This window comes from Hemiscyllium ocellatum, chromosome 9, assembly GCF_020745735.1.
Source record: "Hemiscyllium ocellatum isolate sHemOce1 chromosome 9, sHemOce1.pat.X.cur, whole genome shotgun sequence".
In the NCBI taxonomy this organism is placed as follows: domain Eukaryota; kingdom Metazoa; phylum Chordata; class Chondrichthyes; order Orectolobiformes; family Hemiscylliidae; genus Hemiscyllium; species Hemiscyllium ocellatum.
The window spans coordinates 59,706,866-59,716,946 of record NC_083409.1 but is presented as its reverse complement, the minus strand read 5'-3'; the positions used below and the strand labels follow the sequence as shown (position 1 = coordinate 59,716,946).

The window sequence follows — 10,081 nt, the reverse complement described above, 5'->3', positions numbered from 1 at the left end:
GGGGAAGAGGGAGGAGGAGGAGGGGAGAGAGGGAGGAGAAGGGGGGAAGAGGGAGGAGGAGGAGGGGAGAGGGAGGAGGAGGAGGGGAGAGAGGGAGGAGGAGGGAGGGAGAGAGGGGAGAGGGGAAGGAAGGAGGATGGGGAGGGAGAAGGGGGGGAGGAAGAAGGGTGGAGGAGGTGAGAGGGAGGAGGAGGAGGAGGTGGTGAGAGGGAGGAGGAGGGAGAAAGCGAGGGGGAGGAGGGAGAGGGAAGAGGCAAGGGGTGGAGGAGGGAGGGGGAGGAGGCGAGGGGTGGAGGAGGAGAGGGAGGAGGGCGAGGGGGGGAGGAGGGCGAGGGGGAGAGGGAGGAGGGCGAGGGGTAGGAGGAGGGAGGAGGTAGGAGGGGGAGGGGGGGAGAGGGGAAGGAAGGAGGGGGGAGGGGGTGAGAGGGGAAGGAAGGAGGGGCAGGGGGAGGGGGGAGAGAGGAGGGGAGGGAGGGAGGAGGGGAGGGAGGGAGGAGGAGGAGGAGAGGGGGAGGGAGGAGGAGGAGAGGGGGAGGGAGGAGGAGGAGGAGGGGGAGGGAGGAGGAGGGGGAGGGAGGAGGAGGAGGAGGGGGGAGGGAGGAGGAGGAGGAGGTGGGGGAGGTAGAGGAGGGGAGGGAGGAAGAGAGGGAGGGAGGTGGGGAGGAGGGGGAGGGAGGAGGAGGAGGTGGAGAGGGGAAGGAAGGAGGTAAAGGGGAGGGAGGCGGGGAGGAGGGGGAGGGGGAAGGAGGGGAGGGAGAGGAGAGGGAGCCGGAGCCGGAGGGAGGAGCCGGAGGGAGGAGGAGAGGAGTGGGAGGGGGTGGGAGGAGGAGGAGGAGAGGGGGAGGGAGAGGGAGGAGGAGGAGGAGGAGGGAGGAGGAGAGGGCATGGGAGGAGGAGAGGGGGAGGTAGGAGGAGAGGGGGAGGAGGAGGGGAAGGTGGGAGGAGGAGGGGAGGAAGAGAGGAGGCGGGAAGGAGGAGGACAGGGGAGGGAGGAAGAGGGAGGAGGGGAGGGGGAGGGAGGAGGAGAGCAGGGGGAGGGAGGAGGGACAGGGAGGAGTAGGGGAGGGAGAGAGGGGAGGAGGAGGACCAGGTAGGAGGAGAGGAGGGGAGGGGGAGGGAAGAGGGAGGAGGAGAGGAGGAAGAGGAGTTTGGGAGGGAGGGGGAGGAGGAGGATGAGTAGAGTGGGAGGGAGGGGTAGGAGAGTGGGAGGGAGGAGGAGGAGGGGGGAGAAAGGGGGCGGTGGAGGAGGGAGAGAGTAAGGGGAGGGGGAGAAGAAGAAAGGGGAGGGAAGAGAATAAGGCGGCAAACCATAATGTGATCTACTGTCAAATGTTCAAAGTCTGCACCTACAAAGAAACGTAGGATCTGGCAGCAAAGAAGAGAGAAGCAAAGTCAACATGTGAGTATAATTTTCCTCTTTATTACTTAAGTAAGTATGCGTGAACTGAACATAGGCAACATAATATGACGAATCAGTTGACTCTGCTACAGCTCCTAGTATCTATATACGTAACTAACCAAACCAAAGGCATTGCCATGTCGCATACAGAGCAACATTGTGCACACTGCCCTCAACATGTCATGCTGCAAATGGCCTCTTTACTGGGTTACCATCAGGGGTTGCGTCTCGATTTCTCTTTTGATGTTTTGCATTCTAGCTAAGAGACATAATTGCAGCTGTCACTTTGACTTAGCTAGTCTTAGCAAGTCATTATTAATGTGTACCATCTCTCGAAGTGTTCTTAATCTTATTCCACAAGTGAACTGCAGTCAATTTTCACTGCATCTAATGTTAGTTTCCCTCCATAAGGGATTTCCATCCTCGCCAAGGAAGGGAGAGGCATGAAAGAAAAAGTATCTGCAAAAATTTCATCATTATCCTCTGTGCTGTCCATCACATGTAAGAAGTTGGAAGGGATGTAACTGGTATTTCTGTTTATTGTGGAATTGTTTGAATCTGAATGCTGGTTAATTTCCACAGTGGGTACTTTTTCAACATATAAACAAGGAAGTTGGCACTTGTAGTCCAGAATGTTATCTTCACTGTTTCCTGGAGAGAGATTTCCTTGGCTGAGTTCCATTCTTTCTTGCAATTCACTAGCTGTGGACTGAATTAGTATTAGCGATTGAAATGTACTCTGATTTGGATCAACAGTTTCCATATTGAAACAGAATTCCAGCTCTGGTGATATTTCCTCTACTTGCAGAGTCTCCGGGTCTTCATAAGTGAAAGATGATTCAGTATGGAAGTCAGTGTATGATAGATCCATCTTGCCCTGTAGCAAGAAAGTGAAGCAAGTTCAGGAAAAGTGCATGAAGAGACCATGTCTTGGCTAATCATGTTTTAAAATGTATAAAAATGTACTTAAGTCATTGCCAAAAAGTGATACCATTTTTCATTGACTTCCAAAAGCAGCACATGAGATCTACTGTGCATGGATACAGATAGTGTGAACTGGCACCAAGTCAAGGTGTGGTTAGAAACAGGTCCTGCTCATTCAGCAATGTGCGACCTTTGCTAAACTCTTTACCATTTATCTTATTGCTGTGTGTTGAAACTTCAGCACACACTAAAGAGACATGGAATCAGAGTGAAGCCTCTGGATTTCTGCATTCAAGTGTGCAGACCTAGACTCCAGAGGTTGCTGTCATTGTTATTGCAAAACTTGGGCGCACTAGTTAATTGTACAGTATCAATTATATTTTATCGGAATGGTTTAGCATAAAAAGTAAATGGATACGCTGCTTAAGTGGATACCACTCTCCATCTCAGTCTCTTTCCAACCTCAGCTCAGTTACTGCATCTGCAAGAAGTGTTCAAAACATTACTGTAGTCTTTTAAAAGGGGTTGCCACTCTCTTATGTTGCAGTCTGGCTCAGTTAATGATACTTTTTTCCTCCTTTAGGCATAATATTACCAGTTCAAGTTCCATGAACAGACTTGACACTTCCACACTGAAAGGATGTAATCTTTTGGATGCTATGTTACACATCGCTCTCAGGTGGATGTAACAGTGTCAACAGCACATTTTAAGACCTTTCAAGTAACATATTGCAAATATGCTGGTTAATTATTCCAGCATATTATTTATTAAGATATGGGTCTGACATGGAGATTGGTATACCAGAGTTTGGGATTAAGATAGCTGAAAGCACAATTGCTTATGGGAGGGGAACAACAACAAACGAAAATGGGTAGGGAGGAGGTTGCTTAAGCTGTGGAATACAGTTCACCTCTTTCCTTTTGTGGCCATTACTTTTGGGAAAAAAAGCTTTCCTTTGTGCTTTCTGCATCTGTTTTGGACAGTTTTGTTCCATTCTGGAAAATATTCTGCAAGAAGTGGGCTCTACACTTAAAGCAGCTACAAATGGATGTTTTTTTTTCCCCTCCTTCCTGCTTTGGAAGGGATAACATTTTGTATAGTGCTTCATTTCGGTGACCAAAAACTGCTAAAAATGTTCAAAATGGTACAAGGAAATGCCTTTAACAACAATGGTTGACCTAAAGGAACTGCAAATGAAGAACTTGAAAGTATATTCAGTGTTTTTAATGTAGGAAATGAGGCAGCCAATCTTTACAATCAGCCCCCATGAACAGCAATACTGCAAAGACAGTCCTACAAAACCAGGTTATGTCCTTGCCTTATTTTTAATCCGTTACAGCCATTTGATAGGATAAGAGGCCTCAATTTAACATTTCACCCAAAAGGCAAAATCTTGGAAATACAAGGAACATTCTCCTAATAACTTTGAATTCCCATTGCAACTAATGCTAGCATAGAATGGAATATTCTTATAAGAAACCATTACCTTAATTGCAGTGTATTCTTTTGCCCAAGTGCAGTTAGCTGGATCAGGAATGTTTCTTACATACAGTGGAGATAAGAGTTTTGACAAAATAGACCATATCCTGTAGTAATATGTAATACAAATGGAGGTCAGTACCTTGGGTTCATATAAACTGAATTTGAGCAAAAACATTAAATTGTCTATTCTGTCAAACTTTCATTTTGAAAGCTAATGGAAGTGGGAGTCCTTTGTCAGTGTCACATCTGGATAAAAGTAAAAACAAATATCTGGTTATAGCTGAGGGATGAAGCATAGGCTAGTACAAGAGAAACAGATTGAGCTAGGGATTAGTGACCAGTCATAAACAACAAAGGCCCTTTGTATGTGTACAGCTGTGATAAATTCTCATAGTTAAACAGTTTGGGGTTGTGAACAAGATACAGAAAAACTTTCAGATTACCTCAGAAGCACTGTTCTCTGCAGTGGAAATAAAAACATGAAGCCTGAAGACTACCATGTACCATTCTTTCAGCAAATACTATAAGCTGTGACTTCATAAGTCAACCAGACACCCAGCAGAAACATCCAGAGATGCAGTATTCTACCAGAGTAATCACCACCTCTTCTTTCCCCACCTATTCTTTCCAACCAGAACACTAATTTTCCTGTTTCTCTGTTTAAAAGGGGGAGTTTAAGAGGATTAAAGATAAAATTAGTAGGCGTATATGTCAATAGTTCAGCATTGTTTAGCTGTAGTTAGAACTAATTAATAACTTAAGTAGAAACCTGGTCTGTATAGAAACCAGGTGCTTTGTCAGCCTGGATCTGAAGGCTAAGCAAATTGTAGGAAAATTCTAGGAATAACGAGGCATAACATAGAAAAATGACAGTACAGCAGCATCAGAAAAAAGGGTGCCTGCATGATTGATGCAAGGTGGAGGTAAACCAGAGTACTGGCTCACTGAAAAAAAACAACTACTTAGAGCTTCCTTACAATATGGCAGATCTATGTGCAGCTAATGCTTTACCTTCAGCAGAGGATTTATATGCATAGCAATGTTCTTATATAAAGACAAAATGGGATCAACCAGAAAGAAAGAAAGGGCATAGACTTTACAATTCTTAGAGAAATGGGTTCAGAACAACCAACTGTGAACTAGGCAGGTTGCCAAACTGAAATTGGAAAATTGGGTGGAGTACCTGAATGTGATTCACCTGTTGCAACATTTAAAAAGGGAGGGACATAAATATTTGGAATGAACATAAGCTTTATTTCTGACCTCAAATGTTTGTACTAAAATCAGGTTGATGCTTCCTCCTTTGATAATGCAATGCTTTGATTATTCAGGTGCATGAGCAAGACTAGGCCAGTCAGCCTTTCAAACTTGCTCTGCCATTTAATAAAATATTGTTGAACTGATTTTAAACTCAATTCCACATTCCTGCTTGCTGCTGATTTAAAGAAAAAAAATGTTTATCCCTTTGGACAATCAATAATTTTTCAACTTCTGCCTTCAAGATATTTGAAAATTCTACATCTTTTTTCTGGAGGAAGGGAATTCCAAAATTTCACGACCTTCAAATTCATTTCCCTCCCTCATTTTATCATGACTAAAACGATACGGAGAATTGCAGTTAAAACATAAATGTGACTTAACTTAAATCACAATGAGTAATACACACTTTCAGATTTATTACCTGTTCCTCACTGACTGCCATAAACAAAATCCAGAAACAATGACAGCAAATAAGAATGTTAATGCAACAACCACCATTATGATAGACTTGCTGTCAGAGTGTGGAGGAGTACCTGAAGGAAAAAGAACATTTTGGTTTAAATTCACTAATCAAAGTAACTTCAGCTAGCTAACCAATCTCATTCCAACTTCTGCCTCTAACTCAAAATGTTGAACTATTTTGCCTCAAGAGAAACATTGAGAACTGTTTTCTCTTCTGTCCAACCAATTTTCTCCACTCTTCCTAAACCACTACAGGCATTTGACCAATGCTGCAATATGTCCACACTCTATGTCACTTCATCTAATTAGTTACCTGTCTTGTAAATGTGGAGGATTGCAGGTGCTAGATAATTGCCTATCCACAGTTTGGCACACAGTCAATATCAGGATAGATGTCCCAATGCTGCATCTCCCAGAGTACATCTAGTCTCTGATGATCCAGAGATGAGAAGATTGGTGTCTTACTCAGACTTTTGTGACATAGATAATGATCAAATATAGTGTAATTTAGGAGTAGCGTGGGGATGGGGGGAATGTTTGAGTTACGTTACTACATGCTAAACATGCACATTTGTTCACACTTGAAATATTCAGCATCGTTACACACACTTACTTTCATGGCTGTAGTAAAATTTGTGATGTTCTCCATTTTTTCCTTCACCAGCTCTAGTTACTGCTGTCATCCACACAATATATCCAGTCTCAGGTTTCAAATCTGGGATTGTGTAATTCTTGCTGTTTGGGTCAATAGGCCCTACAAAAATAGCAAATGATAAATAGAGATTTTAGATCCTTAATGGGTCTGTTCCACTATGTTCTTCTGCTGGCTTCTGTGTTACTTGAATTCAAGATTTAATCTGACTGTTGCAAACACCACATAGAATAGAAAAGTTGAACTGTATTTTATTGAATAGCAACATGGTTTTCTATTGCTTAAAAAAGGTACAAGTGCAAGTCATTACTTTCTTCATATTTTGAAACAAATCTATTTTCAACCCAACCTCTTGATAATGTACTTGGTGAGCTGCCAGTGTGAAACATGAAATTAATTAGATGAAACTGTTGGTTTTAGATACTTTGTGTAGAACCTTCCTTCCTGTGACATCACGGGTAGATTTAGTGGCTTCTGGGTCAACTCTCTATTCATGATATCACATGCAGGGAAATTCCACACTCACTAGGTACTTTTTAAATGAGTTGTTATCTGAAAGGAAACAGGACAGAGAGAACACAATCTCTTAGCAAGGCTTGCTAATTGAGGTTCCCTTCAATTAAGTACAATCTAGTAACCAACTCCAATGAATAATTAGTCATCGTTTAAAAAGTCACTACATTGAAAGTAGTAATTAAATAACTGAGTAATTCAGTTGGTTCAAAATTACTTTGCCTTTGGAACAATGTTTTGCCTTTTTGGAATCTACTTGTGATGGAAGTCTCTTCCTTTCCTGATTCTGGAAATTATCTGAAGTGATTTCACAAAACTCTCAGCCCAATTCATGCACAAACTCACATTTGAGATCCTCAACTTCCTAGTTTTGACAGGCAACACACTCTGGGTCACAAGTAGGACAAGGTTGACTTTAATACAAACATTAGACACAACTTGTAGGAGAAAATGTTCCATTACCATCATCCCAAATACTCAGCATCCACACCCACTTTAAAAAAATGTAAACTTAATTTTTTTTACTTTCAAAGCAAATATATTGTTTCTACATCAATTTTATCATCTATATAATGTTTTTGGATTTTTTCATTGTGTTTCCAATGTCACACTTTGCTTTAAACCCAAGAGATTCATCTTAAAAATGTATAGTGAGAAGTGAAACTAGTCACTAACTTCAGATAACCTGATCTTTCTGCAAGTAGCAGAATCAGTTAGTGTAAAGGACTTAAACAGTAATTGTATATGTACAATTGTATTTGTGATTGAGTTTTTTGAGCAAGTGACTTAAGTTAATTGATGAGGGTAGGACAGTGGATGTAGTCTACATGGACTTTGGTGAAGCAATTGACAAGGTCATGGCAGGCTGGTCCAGGCAATTAAGTCACATGGGATCCAAGGCAAGTTAGATACAAAGTTGCTTTGGTCATAGAGGATGTTCCACAAAGATCAGAGCTGGGAATCTCTGTTTTAAACATTTGTATGAAAGTGTATGTGGTCTGATTAGTAAGTTTGCAAACAACATGAAAATTGGTGGAGTTATGGATAGTGAGGGAGATTGTCAAAGGATACAGCAGGATATAGATCCATTGAGAAGATGGAACAAAAACAGCAGATGGAGTTTAACTGAGATAATTGGGAGGTGATACATTTCGTGGTCAAATACAAGAGGAAAGTATACAGTAAATGAGATTTTTTAAAGAGTGTAGTAGGGCAAGAAGAAATTAATCCTTTGTACCCACTGGAACATGAAGGTGATGGGTAGAAGGGCAGAAACACATGGGATACCTGGAACTGGGTTTATCCGCATGCTGTGGTGTTGATTTCATCTCCAGACAATAAAACGTGGGTGCAGAGCAAGCTATTCAACCCATCAAGTCTGCTCTGCCATTTCAATAAGATCATGGCTAACCTCATCATCCTTAATTCCACTTTCCTGCCTTTCCCCATAACCCTTGATTCATTTTCCAAATAAAAATGTCTCAGCCCTGAATATACTTAATGACCCAGCCTCAAAAGCTCTCCAAAGTAAAGAACTCCTTTGATGCATTACCGTTTTACCTGTTTTAAATGCTATCCTGACTTTAGATCCTCGTGTCTTGTGCATTTCCAGCACCACTCTAATCTTCAGAATCTGCAGTACCCACCTCCGTTTAGTACAAGCTCAGTCTACTCAACATTTCTCATTAGACAGTCCCTTCATATCCTGTATCAGTATTCTGACCTTCTCTGGACTGCCTCCAATGCCCATATATGCTTCCTTAGATAAGAGACCCCAAACTATTCATAGTATTCCAGCTATGGCCTTTTCTATATTTCTGATGAAATAAAGGTCAACATTCATTACTAATCAAATGCCTTCTTAAAATGCAAAGACATCTGCTTTATTTCTAACTATCCTGCTTGTTACCTCCTCAAAAGAATTCTAGTAAATTTGTCAGTCATGATTTTCTTGTCCTGAAGCCATGCTGAATCTGCTTGATTCAATATGTATTTCGATATGCTCTGCTAGTGTATCCTTTATAATTGACTAACATGTAATTAACTCACATTTATAAAGTCTGACAGAGGTGAAACTGCAGGGCAAAGGAACGCCAAGCCCCACTCCAAGGTTGAGAGGGCATTAATGGGCAGTCTGAAGAATAGAGTTGGAAGAGAGGGGGTTCACATTGAAGTACAGGCATTGGGAAGGATTGTAGAAATCTGAGAGGAGAGTTGGAGTCATGAGGCAGGGAAGTAAAAAAAAAAGTAGTGGATATTGGAGGAGATGAAGAGGTGGTGGCAGAGGCAACAAAAGGGCAGGGAGAGGAGGTCAGACGTCTTAGGTTGAGGAGTAGGAAAGAGGAGGATAGTAGTTGAAGGCCGTGTAAAAAGGATTGGGGAGAAGAATGTTGGTCTAATATGGAAGGATGTTTGTAGATGTTTCTTTACAAAAATGAAGAGAGTTGTTTAAACAAGATGATATTTGTATACAGAGCTGTTGAAGCAAATTGGACAGCTGTTCAAAGCAGAGGAAGGTTTGAGCTGTCTGTTGAGAATGTGGCATGGAGATTAGTTTTAGATTATTCTAGCAAAGAATCAACGGTCCCCATGGGCTGATTGGCTGTCATCTGGGTTGCTGATAATCCATGATTCTGTACATTTCTATTCACATAGAGATATTTCTGTAACTGTGGGTTGGGGAAGGAAAGTAGCATTAATGTGAAGTTCACCCATGTTCTCATCGAATGCTGGAGCAGGCTTGGGGGTCCATAAGATCAATTCTGATGTTGTTAATTATTTCTTTGGTGTACATACGATAAACTGTCGGAAGTAGCTTGGAATTTTCCTCCTGCAAGTAGATGGTGTAGCTCTCTATGCAACCTTCTTTCTGGTCATGTGGAACATTCTTCCAGAATATTACAGCAGTGTTTTGCTTGGTGAAGGGTGTAGGTCCTGACATTGGTGCTGCTGAATAAAAAGTTTTACAAATCTTGATTAAAACATTCTCTCATTACCATCAGCACATGTTGATAACTTACTCAAGGTTTTAACTAAACCACTACTTTAAATTACCTTCTTGTGCAGAGTAGCGTCGAGTTGACAGTGGTCTTCCTGCCCCACTTTTGTAAATGGCATAAACAGAAATCTGAAAACAAGTCTTTGGCTTTATACTTTCTGTAAAATAGTAGGATAATAGTTATACTCAGAAGTATTCCTTTCTGTCTATGTATAAGATTCGGGGGGAGGTTGGAAAAAGAGAAGGGACAATGTGCAACAGATAGTTGCAAAAGAACCTGCGAAATCTCGCTGTCTCTGATACTGCTGGGTGGCATGTTAAAGGAACACAAGTCAATTGCTCAGGCCTCTGAACACATTCTTCCATCCAATCAGATTACACGGATGGCAA

At 42.0% G+C, this 10,081-nt stretch overlaps 1 protein-coding gene across 3 annotated transcripts in view; it reads right to left on the bottom strand.

Annotated features, from left to right (window-relative positions):
• Positions 1–1,418: 1,418 nt before the first annotated feature.
• Positions 1,419–10,081, bottom strand: part of il12rb2 (interleukin 12 receptor, beta 2a) — a 38,338-nt gene continuing 29,675 nt past the window's right edge. For 2 of the 3 annotated variants that reach the window (XM_060829776.1, XM_060829777.1), the window contains exons 11-16: positions 9,748–9,849; positions 9,490–9,642; positions 6,142–6,282; positions 5,488–5,599; positions 3,811–3,910; positions 1,419–2,276 (exon numbers count right to left, since the gene is read on the bottom strand). In XM_060829776.1, coding sequence (XP_060685759.1) covers positions 1,749–2,276; positions 3,811–3,910; positions 5,488–5,599; positions 6,142–6,282; positions 9,490–9,642; positions 9,748–9,849 — 1,136 coding nt within the window. In that variant the 3' untranslated portion in view covers positions 1,419–1,748. The remainder of the gene's footprint in view (positions 2,277–3,810; positions 3,911–5,487; positions 5,600–6,141; positions 6,283–9,489; positions 9,643–9,747; positions 9,850–10,081) is intronic. The other variant, XM_060829778.1, reaches the window with a different exon arrangement.